The sequence below is a fragment of the Lolium rigidum genome, chromosome 7 (assembly GCF_022539505.1).
Source record: "Lolium rigidum isolate FL_2022 chromosome 7, APGP_CSIRO_Lrig_0.1, whole genome shotgun sequence".
NCBI lineage: Eukaryota > Viridiplantae > Streptophyta > Magnoliopsida > Poales > Poaceae > Lolium > Lolium rigidum.
In genome coordinates this window covers 23032483-23050069 of record NC_061514.1, presented here as the reverse complement: position 1 = coordinate 23050069, position 17587 = coordinate 23032483, and the positions used below count along the sequence as shown (strand labels likewise).

At 36.6% G+C, this 17587-nt stretch overlaps 3 protein-coding genes and 2 long non-coding RNA genes across 6 annotated transcripts; 4 read left to right on the top strand and 1 right to left on the bottom strand.

Annotated features, from left to right (window-relative positions):
* Nucleotides 1-698: 698 nt before the first annotated feature.
* LOC124671029 (protein FAR1-RELATED SEQUENCE 5-like) lies at nt 699-4574 on the bottom strand. Its single transcript, XM_047207471.1, has 7 exons — nt 4571-4574; nt 4296-4432; nt 4119-4199; nt 3940-4041; nt 3733-3828; nt 3231-3317; nt 699-3123 (listed from the first exon to the last, which is right to left on the bottom strand). Exons 1-7 carry the CDS (start codon nt 4572-4574, stop codon nt 787-789), a joined length of 2844 nt encoding a protein of 947 aa, XP_047063427.1. The 3' UTR covers nt 699-786.
* A 2625-nt stretch (nt 4575-7199) lies between these two features.
* Nucleotides 7200-9158, top strand: LOC124671028. Its single transcript, XM_047207470.1, has 5 exons — nt 7200-7294; nt 7398-8003; nt 8105-8251; nt 8408-8518; nt 9123-9158. The coding sequence occupies exons 1-5, from the start codon at nt 7211-7213 to the stop codon at nt 9156-9158; spliced, it is 984 nt and encodes a 327-aa protein (XP_047063426.1). The 5' UTR covers nt 7200-7210.
* A 524-nt stretch (nt 9159-9682) lies between these two features.
* Nucleotides 9683-11020, top strand: LOC124671027. The gene is made up of 6 exons (XM_047207469.1): nt 9683-9873; nt 9964-10187; nt 10287-10485; nt 10605-10703; nt 10818-10928; nt 11015-11020. The coding sequence occupies exons 1-6, from the start codon at nt 9850-9852 to the stop codon at nt 11018-11020; spliced, it is 663 nt and encodes a 220-aa protein (XP_047063425.1). The 5' UTR covers nt 9683-9849.
* Nucleotides 11021-11023: 3 nt separating this feature from the next.
* On the top strand, nt 11024-11568 carry LOC124678362. 2 transcript variants are annotated; one of them, XR_006994437.1, is made up of 4 exons: nt 11024-11050; nt 11149-11221; nt 11315-11416; nt 11528-11568. It is a non-coding gene; the product is annotated as an uncharacterized LOC124678362 (long non-coding RNA). The 2 variants fall into 2 exon arrangements; XR_006994436.1 differs by lacking the exon at nt 11024-11050 and having other exon boundaries at nt 11086-11221.
* A 4777-nt stretch (nt 11569-16345) lies between these two features.
* LOC124669969 lies at nt 16346-17369 on the top strand. Its single transcript, XR_006992360.1, has 2 exons — nt 16346-16751; nt 17007-17369. It is a non-coding gene; the product is annotated as an uncharacterized LOC124669969 (long non-coding RNA).
* The last annotated feature ends 218 nt before the right edge of the window (nt 17370-17587 follow it).

The following is a 17587-nucleotide window of genomic DNA, read 5'->3' as shown; positions in this document are numbered from 1 at the left end:
GATCTTGAACACCACACAGGCCAGTTTTTTTGTCAGACACTGATATGAAGGAGACAGTGTCAAATAAACTAAAAGGAGGCAGATCCCCAAAGAGCTGGTTATGTAACAAATTATAAGCCGATGAGATGGGCAAGATTGAAGAGTCGCTTATTTTTCGTAGACCATAAGTGAGGTTGTTCCTAGATAAAAGAAATGTTGGTGAGGTTGTTGGAATAGATCCCTGCAAGGCAAAAGGAAAGGAACCTAGTACATCAGATTAGGGACATCAGTAAGAATTAATATGCATATTTTATAGGGGAGTAAATGTCTATGCTATAGATTGCCAAAATAAAAGCCAAAAACAACAAGGCATATTATATGACATTATATGAACCATTTTATCACCAGGCATATAGTTTCAGAAAAACATGAATGTTTTTTGATCATAGAACCTGTTGTGGAAAAGATGGACCACAGATTCTTCCCATTCAATTGACTATATGAGATTTTTTATGAAGTATTCAAAAACTTAAGGAGTAAATGTCCAACCAATAGCTTGCAAAAAATAAGACAATAACAACCAGGCATTTTTTTGTATGAAATTATATGAGTCATTTTACAATCAGGCATAAAGTTTCAGAAAAACATTATTTGGTTTTTAGTCATAGAACCTGTTGAGCAAAAGATGGACCACAAATTCTTCACATTAAATGGTCTATATGAGATTTTTGATGCAGCATTCAAATATTAAAAACATTTAATAAAATAAAAGCAAAGTTGGATCATGAAAGGTTACCACTGAATGAACTATATGCCTGGTGGTTTTTTCTTTTTCTTCCTGGAGTTCTTTTCTGATTGAGGCTTCAGTCGGTCTCCTTTGTTTACTGATATTGCAGTAGATACTGGAGGATCTTTCAAAGCAGATGCTTCACCTTCTTTAAGTTGCTTACGCTTCTTTGCAGACTTCATTTTTGAACTAATTTGCTCAACAGGTTCAGATATACTACCATCACCATTCAACCAAATGTTTACATTACTTACAACAGGGACCAATCCTTCCTTCATAGGAGTCTTCAGTTGTGCTGAACCTTTTCTTATTACTGGAGGGTCTTTGAGGATGACAGAGTTGCCATCTGTTTGCTGTTCTGCATTGTCTTCCGCCATCAACCTTTTGTGAAGTTTATGAACCTCCTCAATAAATTGTTTGCTCTTATTTGCATCTTTGCTTAAATCAGCGCACACATCGTTGACACTATTGAGAAGCATCGCATATCTCAAAGTACTAGCAGATGTTTCAGCTCCATGTACATCAACACTTTGCTTTTTCTGTAATAACAGTTCATCCTCCCTATATTTTATTGTCCATCTTGGTAATATGTACTCAGTTGGAATCTCTACAACATCAAACTGTGTGAACAGTCTCAGAATGTGGCAACATAGAATTCCATCTTTCTCAAACTTTGCGCACTCACATTCATAGGTTTGATTCTGTCTATCAACACAAACAGTGAAGACGTCTCTCCTATACTCAGGTTTCTTGTAATTGAATAGCTTCTTCAACTCATACAACTTGTCCTTCACAATTTCAGTAACACCGAAAGCAGTTGAATTAAGAAGCTCGGTCGCAAACTTCGAGTAAATACCTCTTGTGTATATTTTTGCTGCATGCCGCTCAATGGGCTGATGGCACCAAAAAGTGGGATCCTGTTGAGTAGAGTGGAAACGGTCTTCATTCTCAATTTCCACAACATTCTCTTGGAAAATCTCGTATTGCTTCAAGAAATTCTCAATTGTATCTTTTCGCAGCACATAATCTTTAAAATTTGAGTTAAAGCTCTCACTTCTCCCTGTAGAGCGTGTAAAAGGGCAGAAACTACCTCTGAAATAGGCTGGAACAAACTCCGCCCTGTTCCCCCACATCCTCTTCAGATGCTCATGGTCAGCACAGTTGTAAGTCTGAAGCATCTTTTTCCAACCAGTTTCAAACTCCAAGATGTGAAGTGAATCCATTATTAGGCTCACTATTGTATCTTCCATACCTTCTCTCTCTGCCATGTATGCACTTGTGTTTTGTTTCAGATTCTGTAGGATGTGCCAAATGCAAAACCTATGAAAAGCATCCCAGAACACCCTACTTATTGCAGCTTGGATGGCAGCATCTTGATCAGTCAAGATAAGCTTTGGCTTCTTTCCTTCCATGACTTCGACAAAACTTTCAAACAACCATTCAAAAGTATCTGCAGACTGATCCTTTAGAAGAGCCCAACCAAAAACAATTGTCTTCGCATTTCCATTGATTCCAATAATGGGGGCGAAAGGCATGTTGTACTTGTTAGTACTGTAGGTTGTATCAAAACAGATTAAATCGCCATATAGTTTGTAATCCATTCTCGATTTTGCATCTGTCCAAAATAAAGATCTGACCATGCCTTCACCATCAACTTCCATCTTGCAACAAAAACCAGGTTTGGCGAGCTGAATCTTTTCAATGTAATTTAGAGCACATGCAATATCTGTATTCCGTTTCAACTTCCTTTCAGCTTGCTTCAGGTTGTCCATCTTCTTTTTCCCAAAGTTTATGTTTCCAAAGCTACCTTTCAATCTTCTGAATATAGTCATTATTCGTTGAGGTTTCACCCTGATCTCTTGCAGTAATCTAGATAACATAATTTCTTCCTCAGTCATGTGTCTGTGACTCAAGAAAAACTTTGTCAGGGAAGGAGAAGGTGCTAATTCATGGTTGTGCTCAAGTGAACATGAAATGATTTGCCAAGAGGTATGCACTTGTTTTACTTTGACATGCATACGACAATTCGTTTTTGCTAGAACATTCCTTTTCCTTTTCCTTTCAGTTATATCCTTTGTTCGGTCTTTCCTGCCCTTGTTGCACTCTAAGGTAATTTTTCTCGCTTTATAATTCCTTCCTTTTATGACAGCAAAACCAGCTACCTTCCCGTAAATGTTAACAAACTTTACTGCATGATCCAAACTGGGGAAAACCATACCAACTTCTGGTGGTTTTGCATTACTTATTTCTTCAGGAGTTGGAAATAAATAATCTTCCTTAGGGTTGACTACATCATCTTCTGAATCACTCATATCTTCACTACCACCTTCAATATCTTCTTCCAAAATCTCCAAGACCTAAAACAAAACAGGAAAGTCATAAAACATCAAACGAAAATGAATTTATTCTTCTCCCTGTTTGAGGCAAAGTATTTTTACGAATGAAATCAGAAAAAGACAAATACCTTATCCAAATCAGTTTCAATATCTTCATGTTGGACAACCGAATTATCATTACAAGCATTCTCCTCATTATGTTCAGAATCAGGTATCTACAAAATAATGTTTTTATCACATTAATATGATGCTTCTTGGAACACAGACTAAATAAATGAGGAAATACATTTTGGAAAATTAAAACAGAGATAATAGTTAAAACTACTAGCTTCAAATTTTTTATCTGTAAACAAAGGAAGTTCTGTCCAGAACATGGTAAATTAAAACAGATTGAACAGATAGGACATATAGCTAGGCAAAAAATAATTGCTTATAGAATACTACTTCATACATATACTGGATTTTTCTAATGAAGATTCTTACTACATATATAAAAAGGAACTGAATTTTTTGTACAGATATGTTTTCCTGAAAACAAGTAAGCATGCTTTTATAGAAAAATAAACAGAATGTATGACCTACAAATGCTTAAAAGTACAGATAAAAAAAGTTTGCCAAATACATAGTTACCTTTGAGCTAGTTGATGCAACTGCTACAGAGTTCATCATATCTTGGGCATTATTATGATTGAAACTTTTGTTCCTTCCAATTACTTCAGACAAACCCTGAGAAAATTCAATATATAGCATTTTTTAGTATTTTAGTTAAAATGGTTTATTTGGTTATTGCTAAAATAATAGAAGTAATTTATAAAGTGCGTTATACTTTTAACGCACCTCTGTATGTTTTCTCATTTCTTCATACAAGACATACTGATCAAATTCATCCATTGCTTGATCTTTCTTTTCCTTTGAAGAAGTAACAGCAGTCTTTGCATTCTACATTTTTTAATATACTTTAAATATAACAAACTAGGAAAATCACTCAAATAACAATTAATACATTGTTTTTTTACCTTGGCAATATGAGACTCCAGAACCTTGCTTGAACATATAGCACGTGCAAGAGCAGTACATTTTGTTTTACCTGATTTACCCTGTGTTTTTACAAGTAACATATGTTTTGTTAGTTTAGACTAAATAAACACAGCAATGGAAAATTATTTCTTTTATAATTAAAATGTTAACTACACCTGTTCAGTAGGTTTTGCTTTTTGCTTCTCTTCATTAACTCTTCGCTGATTCTCTCTGAAATTACTTATAGCTGCTTGAACTTTATCAACATTTTCCACGGTTTCTATGTCCACTGATTGATTTTCCATTGGATAACCTGCAAAATATAATTATTCAGTTAAGACATGCGCTTTCTCAAATAAGTATGCATTTTTTTTAATAATTATATATGATTCTCTTTTTTTGCACTTGCAATTGCAATTGCAGGTGAAATACTATGGAGAATTTTTTCTACACATCGCCTGCAAGCTATATCATGGAAGTAAGTAGCATGACAATCCAAAGGTGTCTGCAACAATAATGAAAGGTGTGTTGTGCATGTATGATTACCATTCAGTAATGTACCTGGTTTCTATGTTAAAAGAAGCAAGTAAACTAATACAAGAAAAGTACGAAGTATTATCGATAGGCTAGTGAATATATGAGACATGATTTTTCCATTTTTTGAAGTTACTATTTTTGCATTTTCTACAACAAATTTATGACAGGATTTTATAGCATGGAATCAGTACACGCAAGATTTCTTTTTCTCAACTGAATTATAATATGTTTTCATCAGATTTAAAACCGGGTCAGGTTTCTTTTTCGGGTATTAGGTAAGAAATGGGTACTGAATCAACCCAAGCTTCTTTAGAAAATCTCCTTGTTTTTAGTACCAGACAATCATCTGCATTTTTGGAATGCCAACTTTGCTCAAAATTACATGCCATACATGTACAGAGCATCACCAAGGAAGCATAATTCAGTAGAGAAATAAAGCATGTCGGCACAAGAGATTTTATACTACTCATAGTGGTCATAGGTACAGAGCATCAACAAGGAATCAATGGAGATTTGCTACAGATTTGCTGACGAGATTGAGCAGTTTCGATCAGAAGAGAAAGAACAGAAATAGCTAACTCTATGGGCAATTCAGGTGGTTCTCAGCTTGACAAAATTGGGGAAAGAAAAAGAGCAATTGAACAAATATAGGTTGATGTTTGGCAGAAAATCGTCTTTTCGATTTTTGTACTAATCATGTTTTACATCACTACAAGCTAACAAATAGAAGAAGATTATGAAGATCGACGGCAGCAGCAGGTCATGTTTTACATCACTACAGGGAGAAATCTAACCCGAATCATGAAGATCGACGGCAGGAGCAGGGCACGTCTGACAGCAGGAGATGAAGAAGATCCTGTGTGTGGTTCAGGCGTAGTAGATCAGTCTGCCCCTTCCAGATCTCTGCCGGCGGAAATTCGTGTCCTTCTTCCTACACTCGACCTCGAACCGGTTTTTTTTTCTTTTAATTTTGGATATGTTCGTGCGTTACAAGCATATATTGATACTTTTGCATTTTAGACCCTGCAAGTACTTAGAAATTGCAGAATATAGTGGTATGTACACACTTCCATGTGGGGCCATAAGACATACTTCTGGACACCAGCTTTCCCTTCTTCCTCCACTCGACCTACATCTCAGAAAATATCCCCATCTGGCCGTCTCCCTATCCTTCCGAATTTCTCTCCTAAATCTGACCCCACTTCAGCTTGAGGAGCAAAAATTCCTGCAGCGAAACCTAATGGCGATTCCTCCTTGTAGCCAGATCTAGAGCAATAGATCTTCAAGACCACTCCATCCCCACCACAAAAAACACGGACAGGTTCGGTAAATTTTTCTTTGTTTGTTGCCTGTTTTCGGTAAATCTAAATCTTGCTGTGCACCAGAAATACATCTTTTGTAGAAATCCATGTAATCAAGCTTCTTCTCTCTCCGAATTTCTCATTTTTTACTCTACATTTTTTGCCAACCATATGTTGAGATAGATTGAATATGGAAATGCAGATCGTTACACCAGACACATAGCTCCCATCCAGCTCAGTGTCTAGAACAGAGGATTCAAATAAGAATTTGCTTATTTTGTTTTCGTAAACAGTGACAATGAGTCTTGTACGAGCATGCAAATAAGAAAATTCTTATTGGTTTTCATTTGGTAAATACTTTTTGTTGTTGGCATGTAGATTTTAGTTTGGCTACTAGAAGTCATCTAGTAGAATAATTCTTCTCAATCGATTTTTAGTTTGCCTACAGGTAGTTTTTTGCAGCTGCAACCTAGTAATACACAAGAATGCAAGTCAACCTAGTAATTCTTCCCAATCTATTCTACTCTTTGTAATTTTTTATGGTTGTATTAAATAAATAGTTTTCTCAACGTGCAATGATCAGAACCAGACAACCTAGTAAGAGCATTCAAATAAGATTACAAGAGTAGAATAGATTACATCTTTCCAATGACAGTCTAGGTGACTAAGAGAATAGTACATGCCAACACGGTTGATTACATGTCTGCGTTTGTCAATCATTCATTTTTTACAGACTGGTACTGTTGTTTTTTGTATTTTTATTTACACTGTTTTTTGCCTTCAATGTTCCTTTTTCAGGTTCCTCTTCAGCTGCTTTCTGGTAGTGCTACTGCTGCAGCTGTCCGTGAGCAATATTTTTGACGATTCGTGTGCACATGTGAGGCCGGGACGCACCTGCTTTCTTCTACTGGGAACGTGAACAGCACTGCATGGTCTTTCTCTCTCTCAGCTACAACTTTTTTATCAAAAAATCTTTGTAGCACAATAACTGTATTCAAATTTTAATAACCATAGTTAAGAGCAGTTAAACATAGCTTGCGTGTGCAGCCACCGTTGCTTTTTTATTCTAATAATGAACTTTTGTGTTCACTATATCAGCTACTATAGACATTTAATTTATGTACCATTGGATTCTATAACATTAGTTTTTTCAAAAGATGTACTAGTCAGTCAAAACTAAATGCTAAGGCCAATTTTTTTACTCACTGTAAACAACTAATATTTGTTAATCACTGCCATCTGATTTTTCGCAGATGGAAATAACTAATTATAAAAAAAGGGAGGGTCAAGAAATACTTTGCACCGATATCTCAACGAAAAGTAACAAGAAATATAAGGTATTTTGCTTCCTATTTTATTATCATTCTCTGTTATCGCATTTTAATTCTTCTATACTTCAATTTTGCAAGACTATAATTTTATATTTTAATATATTTTCAGTGGCAAAATTCAGAATACACAAGAATATTTCTTGAAGCTTTGTCAACATTACCTGAATCGAGAAAACTTATCATCAGGAAGCTTGGATTTGGTTCTATTCTGACTTTCTCATGCTTCAGCAATGTTCAAGTCATTTTTGAATGGCTGATCTCCCAGTTTGATACAACATCAGCAACTTTATCGCTTGAAGATGGGTTCAATTTCACATTATGTTCTCATTCGACACACATGATACTAGGATTCCCTGCTGGTCCAAAAGCTGTAGTCAGAACCGAATCAATAGAATGCTCAGATTTCATTATGAATATTGTGAAAACAAAATCTCCAACAGTAGAACATTTATGTTCTTTGCTGTCAACTGATTTGAATGAAGATTCTTTCACTGTGATTTTCATGCTCTTACTACTTACTGCTTTTATTGATCCAAATGCATCTGGAGTTGCAAGCCCTGCATATTATCCCAACTTGAAAGATATTTCTTCAATCCCAAGCCTAGACTGGTGTTCTTTCACACTTGATTGCCTGTTACGAGCTATCAAGAAATACCTGTTCAGGAAGAAGCAAAACATAGAGTTGGAATCTGGAGGTTGCAAGATACTACTAGTGGTAAATTAAATAGAAATCTTTAATTTATGTTAATTAAACTATATTTTATCATTCATTCAATATCAATCTAAGTTCTTTGTTCATTTATTTTTTGTCTGTAGATTTCATACTTCGAGTTTCTAATAACTTCAGAATTCAACTTGGGCAACAGTGTTCCAAGGTTACCACTGTGGACAACCCATGTCGTAAACTCATACATTGCTCTTGACTCACAACAAGGACATAGCAAAGGATTTGGGAGACTTGTTGTAAGTACTAACTTTATGATTTAATCATGTTTCTAATTAAACATGGTTTTTTTCCAACTGAACACTATCTGTAAAAGTATAATGGAATTATTATTGTTTTTCTTTTTTTATTATTTACTGTTTTTTAAATTAGTTTGTTTCCTTTTTAATTTGCAGAGAAAGCATATAACATCTACACCATTCAAAGGAAGTAAACAGCAAATTGAAATGCCTTCTGAAATAAAAGATTACATGGAACTTAAATTTCAAAAAATTGCTTTATTTCAGGTAAGCTCTAAAATCATATGATTTTTTACTTTGCTAATGATTTTCCTTATTTGTTTACTTTGTAATGTTCATACTATCATATCTCATACAACTTATGCATTCATATTTTTTCAAAAATAAGGACAAGAAGAGGCTCCAATCTATGGTTTCAAATTTCTTCCAGAAAATTGTTCAAAACTCCATTCCAATTGTTACCGGATATATAGACGACATGCAACTTGTTTCATCTTCAAGTAATAACCAAGAAGTTGAGCCTATTTTGGGGAACGAGTTGCATTTTCCTGCTCAAACAAACAAGAATGCAACAACTGAAGAAAACAAGTCAGAAATGGTTGTATACCAACAGAAGAAAAAAGTTTCAGAAGAAGAAGTGGACCAATTCTTCCAGAATATGTTTTTTTTTCATAAAGTTCATGTCCCCCAAGACAACTACCATTCAAGATTTGAGTTAAATCAATTTCTAGATAGGTTCAGTGAAGGGTGTTCAATTCTAGAACCATCTGATGGATTCGATCTACCAAATTTTTATCCTGAGTACGAATCAACATTACTTCATCCGAAAGGCATGACATCACAGATAATTCCAACTGATACATCTGTACAGTTCTCTGAATTCCTTGAACAATTTAAAGAAGGTTAGGCATTACTATCTACTTTGTCCCCTGTTATTTGATTTTTTTTTCCTAAAACTTATCCTTAATTACTATTTTTTGTTCTACATATACATACAGAGCTATCTTTTGAAATAAAGAATCAAAGTACAAGTTACAAAGAGGACTGTAAGTTTTCTCTTGAGGATTTTCAGTTCTACTTGCCAAGTGAAGAAAAACAATTTCAAGGTAGATTTCTTATCGCTTTTTCATTTTTCCATGGATGGTTAACTAAATTTCAGTACACACACAAAATTTATTTTTAGTGCTACAGCACTGTTTTTAACTCTTTTTTCCTTTTCTTTTTATTTTTGTGTAGGAAATGATGAGAAAATGAATAATCTTCTTAATATGAAGAACGGAGATTGGAGGACAGAGAACATTTTCTCACATAATAACCAAAGAAGTAATTGACTTCAAATTTCTTTTTTATATACAACACCATACATATTCTTTGAACATATATATTCAAACATGCATTACTAACTAATGATACAAACATAAATAGGTAATCTCACACCCCAAAGTAACTTGCAACCTACTGGCCAGAAAAAAGCTCAAGATGATAAATACGTTTTTTCTCTAAATGAAAGGCTTCTTGGGAAAAGAATTCCTGCAATTACTGATGAAAACAAAGGAAATTTTCCTTGTTTCAATCTATTCGAAGAAAACAATGCAAACATGTCTGGCCATACCTATTCCTCGGTATGTGTTTATGCATTTTTACAGTTTTTTCATTTTCCAATTTGAATAGGAATTGATCAACTCTTCTACATACTGTTTTTTACTGTACAGCCAGGATCAAAACTGAAAGCAATTGACCCTCTATTACACATGGTTCTTGATCAATGTGGCCAAGAAATATTAGGAGGCCAAAGTAGTATCAAGTTAAAAACTCCTTTCATTCCTAGCAGCTCAATGAAAATGCAACATGTACAAACTCCGCAACAAGTTATTTTTGCCACTGCATATGAGCATGAATTTTACACAAAACTTACAAGCTCAAAATGTGATAACAGGTATGTGTTCGAATAACTTCATGTGTAAACTAATTTTCATTTTTTGCTAAGTTACAAAAAATAGCTGTTTTACAAAACATATTCTTTTTTTTTTGTCAGCCCAAGAATTTTTGAAATTAAAAGTGTATGGGTAGACCAGAGAACGTTGGCTTTATCTATGAATACAGGCGGTTGGATTCACCCCTGTGTAATGGATTGCTATGGCATGTTAACTTCTACCGAGCAAATTCATCGTAGAAAAGAAGGAAAATTTGGTGACAAAGATATTCTCATGCACGTCGTCATAAAAGAAGTCACGGTTTGTATAATCTTTTTACCAAATCATATTTTCCACACGACATTTTCGATCTCAACAGAAGCTATTAGCGTGTTTTCCAATTTAATTTCCATTCATTTATCCTTTTTGACTTCGCACAGAAATTACTGATGGACCCCAATTTGGATTGTTCTAATCCAGAATATAAAAGGATTTTCTCACTAGATTATGTTGGATACAGATTGGAAAATGCAGGGCTGGTATATTTCTTTTTATCATTCAGCTTTGTCACCCTCAATATATATTTGACAGAATCGCTCTTTCAATTTCGTAATAAAATATTAATTAATTTTTTTCACATCAACTATATGTAGGTACACATTCCATGTCCAATTGGAAAAGAGTGGATACTTATTGTCGCAAACTTCATTGATAAATCATTTGATGTGTTAAATCCCGATTCCTCGCAGGGAAAGTTCTCCACAGTAGTTAACACTGTGATATTCAATTTCAAACAACTATTTGTCAAATGTTATCCTGGTTGCTTCAAGTTCAACATACATGATTTTAGTGTTAAGTATGTTCATGTGCCAAAGAAAAACTTTAGGTGAATACAGTCCCTTCTGTTTTTATTCAAAACTTTTAATATTGTTTTATACATAAGCTTACCATGGCATTGCCATTTTTTTCGTTTTTGGAGCACAGGTATGATTCTGGAATTTTTGTGATCCAATATATGAGATGCTACAATGGAGTTGAAGTACAACAATTCTCAAATGTAACTTATTCTGTCCATTATAATTTTGTACTTTCTGCTCCTGAAGAAAACAATAGTAAATATGGAATTCTTTTTTTTGGTTTTCAATAAAAGGTTGACTTGCAAGCAATTCGTGAAAAAGTCTCATGCCAGCTAGTGATAAACAAATTTAATGAGCAACAGGTGCCAATAGCACGAGAATTCATTTCGAAGCATGTAAGTATAGATATTTTTTAGTAATATATCAATTTCTGTGCACTGACCATATAGAATCCAACAGCACGAGTTTTCATTTTTTATGTAAAGTGTGTTCATTCTTTTTCACAGGCTCCACATCTTCTTCATTGATTAAGTTAGCAATTTATTTTTCAAGGAGACAGATGATGTATTGAAAATGTAAGTGCCTTCAAGTTACTATTTTCTGTCTGAATTGGTATCTCATATTCATTAAATCCAACTATGTTTCTTCTTCTCTGGAACGCGTCGTGCACATGATCTATCGCTTAGCGTTCAGTCCATAGAATACAACGCATAGTCCCCATTTTTCTACATCCGTCGTTTTGCTGCAAAGGAATAAATGTGTAGCTCTGTTTCGAGATCCCACTATGTTTTCTTTTTCTATCAATCATTTTTGGATGCCGATAACTATAAACACTGTTTCCAGCTTAAGCAGCTTCATACATTTAGTAATCCGCCCTCCAGTTTGACTGACAATGACAAACGTTTTGTTAATGCTTCAGTTTTTCATGTTCTGTTCTACATAGTAGTCTTGCTTCAGGTTTATCAAACATTTTACCATCAGGAATTTCCTAACTTTTTTGTAATATCTTATTTAAATGTAGCTTTCCAGAGAAGCATGCAGATGATCATCTTTTGTCAAGTTACAAGCACTGATATGTTCCTTTGCGAGAGGTTCTCACCATTTGAGTTTTCATATATATCAGATGAACAAATTTTGACATCACGAGACAGTTTTCCCTTGTAATAAACATATTATTCCATACATCTTTGTCTTATGTAGCTTATTTGTCTTATGTATACTTGGCATTTCAAGTAGACAGATTTTCCATGTACCTTCATGTTTTGTGATTGCTGAATTTACAAGTTACCTTGATCTAATAACGCTTCTTACTTTTGATATTTTTCAGTTTGTTTTGAATATACTCATGTATGATATTTTTAAAAGAAAATAAAAACATATGGAAAGAATCACTTTTAAAAAAAAATTAAAATATGAAAAGAAACAGTAACCTGAAAGAATAAGTATTGGACGAAACGGGAATCTATTTCTTTTTTTTTCGTTTAATTCTGATTTCGTAATTTTTTTTACAAAAGATCTACGAACTGAAGAAAATTAAGGTGGGTAGAATCGAACTCGTGACTGTCTAGTTCGTCACCGAAATACGAACTGAAAAATCGGGAACTGGGAATCGAACTCGTGACAGTCTATTTCGTCCGGGAACTGAGGACAGCCAGCCGGAATCGTGGGCCGGCCCAACAACGGACGGGGGGGGGGGTGGTCGGTGCGTCGCTAGGCACCGACCAGGTCGGTGTAAAGCACCTCCCACTTTCGTCGTCCTTCATCGCTCGTCCCGCACGCGCACATAACTGGGCCAAAAGCCCAACTAACTCTCAGCGCCGAGAACCCTATCTCGCTCCCCTCTCCTTTTTCTCTCTCTCACAAACCGTGGCGGCAGAGAACCCTATCATGCTATCGAGCTTCGCCGTCACCGGATCCCATCACGTCTAGCACAGGAAGGGAGGGAGACGTCGCCCACAGTACTTATCTCAGCCTCCTCCGCCCCTCACAACCGGTTGACCACCTGGCCGCTTAGCTATCGACGCCAATCAAGTGTCGGTGCTAGGATTCCGCGGCGGCCGGTGCCCGAGGTCGGCGAAGGCGCAGAAGATCTTGGCGGCCGGGCTGAGGAGACGGCGGTTGACCACCAGACCGTGTTGCCATCGACGCCAATCAGGTGGCGGCGCACGCGCTAGGATCGTCGCGGTCTAGCGCCCTGATGCCAGGGATATCACGCCCATGCTGCTCTTCTATTGTGCTACACCGTCCAGATCCAGTACAAGCAGGTATGACGTATGTCTTCATATTTGGGGCTTCTTTTCCAGTCTACGGGTGTAGTTTGTATGTGATCTCCTGAACCGATGCAATCCAGTGATGTCGCAGATAGATCTAAGAAAGGGCACGATCCAATCCAGGCTCTCGATGGACCTATTCGGTGCAGACTTTCAATCTCCTTCATCTTTGAAATTTTGATTACGCTGCAGTCTAGCTTCTCTTTGAGTCCAGTTAATTTTCGTGATGATTGATGCACTGGATGAGCACCTGAATCGATGGCAGTTTAAACTTTAAAGGTGATACGATGGGTGTTGTCATTAGGAAATTGCAGATTACTAATAAAGATTTACATCATGGAGGATCCCAGTGCACAACAAAGCGTGGTGAGGTGGATGGAAGAATCATCTCAGATTGAGCAAGGGATAGTAACGTACAGGTCATACTATCTCTATCTTTTCTCACCGTTGATACTTATGTTAAAGAATCTGTAGTAATCAATGAATCCTCGTGTCCTCATTGTGAAGTACTCCTTGGTATTGGTTTGCTAATTTATTGCTGAATAGCAATCTAACTGCTGCAATTGGTTAAAAAATGACCTGAATGGTGAACCGGTAAAAAAATGATATTGGTATTTATATTTTCACTGGATCCTTGCTTTGTGTTATATTACAGGTTCCCTGGATGCGTTTTGTAGGCACAGGTTGATTGATTATCCCAATATCTCTTCTCCACATAGGAACGTTCATAGTACAGTAGATATTTTAAATAGCAGTGAATTAACACAATGAAACTAAGATTATAGCAACCGAACTTGTAGCTAGCATGACCAATCGAAAGTGAAAGGGAAGATATCTTGTATAGCTTAAGGGCATCTCTAGAAAAGGTCTAGATCCAATCGTCGATATTTCCATATATGCTATATACTCTAAAGGATTTCTCCTTTTTAAGTACTGTAGATTTTTTTCAACAGGTCGCCTAAATTCAGTCCCCTATAACTATCATTTTTCCTTTTTTTGAAAGAAAAATCAACTGCTATTTATAAGTTTTACAATAGCTCATTTTCATGTGCGCTAAGATTCTCTTTTAAACCATGAGCTATATAAGATTTTTCTGCGACAATAAATATAATCTTCTCCATGTTAAATTCAGCGACATTTAGCTAGCAGTAGTAACATTCAGCAAGCAGAGTAATAGGAGCAGTGAACTTCAGCGCCCCGACGCTGGGGACATCACGCCCATGCTGCTCTTCAACTGTGCTACACTATCCAGGTCCAGTACAAGCAGGTATGCATGCTCCTTCTATTCAGATTTAGGGCTTCAGTCTACGGGTATAGTGTGTCTGACTGTGGCTGTCACTGCATTATTTGCTATGGATTGGACCGGGCGGCGTCCATTGTGCTGGGCATTATTGGTGTATAATTACTATGTGAATTAGCTGCTTGGTGATCTGTTTTTTCGATGTTGTGACGTTAGCTACTCTGATTGATCCCCCAGCCTATGATTTGGGATTCTCTACTTACAAGTACGCCACAACAGTGTAGTTTCTTGACCTCTCAAAAAAATGTTTTTTTTATTGAATTTTCCTTTCCCTACTCATCTCTTGGTACGCGTTCTACTGGTGTCTGATGCCCACAACTTTTCTGCATTCATGCCTTCAGGAGAACTGCTATTAGAAATTTAATTAACATGTTCGTGTGCCATACGGGCCAAAAATTCCAGAATGTGGTTTCTCTAGATTGAAAGTAGTGATGGTTTGTGTAGTTTGCATGAACGCAGACACTTGCCTTGAACATGTATTGCTTTTGAGTGACGATTGCTGTCATTGATTCAAGCATGCAAGTTCCGAAACCATTTCAAAAAACAAGCACACTGAGATGTATTGCCACCGAGTGTTTTACAACATGTAAACAAATACATTATACAGAGCCTCCTAAACATGTTTCCCAAATGTTGCAGGTCGATGGATGTTTTTAATGCTAGGCAGTGAACAATTATTTGAGTACATCTGTTAAACATATTTGAGTATAAGTTGGAATGTAAGAAACTATCTGTATGCTAGGCAGTGATATTTTAACATTGTAAATTTTAACCTTCTCTACGACTTCGCTGTCACTTGCACTATGTTGGAAACGATAACACGGAAAGGGGAATTGAATTTTGATGCAATACTTGGGTCAAGGAAAACCTTTTCATCTCATAGTGTATATTTCTTGCGTTACTACCCTTCCTGATGCTTTAGCCTTCTGCTCTGCTGTTGATAGCTCGTCTGGAGTGTTTGATTTGTGAACAATGCTTTAAATTGTGCTAATTGATTAGTTAGGTTGCTTACCATACAAAAAGGCATATTAGTACTTCGGAAGCTATCATGCGCTTGGAACTTTAAAAAAACTTATAGCAGTTGCTTATTGTAGTGGAGGAACTGGTGTATGCAGACATCTGGTCGTTGCTGCGCCCACTAAGCAAGCAAGTCACTCAATCCTTATAAATTCCCTATTTCAGATAACTTCTACTTATACAAATTCATCTATGATACCAGTGATTTAAGAAGTATATATTCAGTCGATTGGGATGTGCTATGTACCATACATCTACTGTTTTGGGACCAAAAGCAGTATGAGATTGATATATGTGTTGATTATATATGAGATTCCATAGGGATACACATGATATTTTACTTTGCAACATCGAAAGATATGTAGTGATGTAGCATGTAACAAAATTTATCTCATGGAAATAGCAACTCACCTGAAGTATAATGAGTTTTGTGTATTATAGGACCTTCGAGTGAATGTTTCATATAGCTCTGTTTTACTGCACAGTTTTTGGGCAGATTATTTCCTGTACAAACATGTTTTTTTGCTGCTATCGAATATTAGGATTTTCAAGGACAATGGCAGGGCATTAAATCTGGAGAAATAATAGTTTCACTGACATGGGCTAGGCCAAACTCCTACCAAAATGTTGCTCATTCAAAATTTGTATGACCAGACTAGATCGGTAATCTAATATTTGTATGCATATGACAAATATGATCCATGATCTTTAACTTGAACTTCAAATGATTTTAGCTACTTCCAATTTCGGTGTGGTCGCATTATTGATCGCGTTGAAACTGCGTATGCTAATGTAGATCCGACTTGAGTCTCGAGTTTGTAGGTATGGAGTTGATTCACCTCTCTATTGGTTTCTGGCTCTTTGAATATATGTTTCGGTTGCCCCAATATTACATCATTTATTTCTGGCAAATCAATGTGATCATATATGGGGAGGACCATTTTGCAACAAAGAATTTACAGGGGTTCCCATTGAATTAAGAGATAGAGTTATATGTTTGTCATTCGTGTGTACTAACACCTACTGCTACTCATGATTTTGATGGTGGAGCAATGTGGGGTCTGTTGACGCTTAAGCATAGGGGGAGAGCATAATGGCGGTTGCAGGCCTCCACCACTTTGGCGCTTCAAAATTAGAGCTTAGGTGAGTGTACGAGCTTTCTGTTTGCTTTTGTAGTAGTTTTTTCTTACAGGTTCAGGCCTTGAGAATGTTGCGTTATGGATCTACTTAAATATTGTGAATGCATCATGTATTGCCAAGATCTTTGATGTGAATCCACGCATTATCATCCTGGTTCCTAAGTTATATGGACGGCTTGAACATGGTTTCAGGATGATGCCTTCTTCACCTGGTTGTTGCCCTGTAGTAGCTACCTTTCCTGACTTAATCATATTGCAGTTGTCGGCCGATGAAGAAGCTTCTCCTTAGAAGTGGAACGGCCTCCCTTAGGCACCATGGTTGGGAGGAAATCGATGAGTCTGTGAAGCACCGTTGCTCTAAATGGCCTTGTGCACGTATCTGTTTCACTTCAATCTCAGACATCATCTCATGTTTGCTAGATATAAGGACCTGTTAGCACGCCGGATTTATTGCATTCAGTATTATCATGTTGTAAACTTGTAATGGGAGTGGAGTTTTAGCTCCCGGGTTTAAATGAACTTGTTATCTGGACCATTGTTTGGTGCCCTGAGATTGACGAGTCAGTCAGAGTTGAATGACATATGTGCGTCACTAATTGCGGAATACAGTGTAGTTGTCGCATACGATCGTGCACTGGGCCCACCGAAGTAACATGCTGTGACTTGGGAGAAACTGTGGTTTCAGACTGTGACCTAATCGTGAAGATCTGGACCAGCGGAACAGGTTTCCGGCGGCTACCTGGACCACGGTCCAAGTTTGCAGCGGGAGCTATAAACGGCGACGGGGACGGGAGCAGAGGTGAGCTGGCGCCCTCAGGTACAAAATGGGCTTCCCTTGGA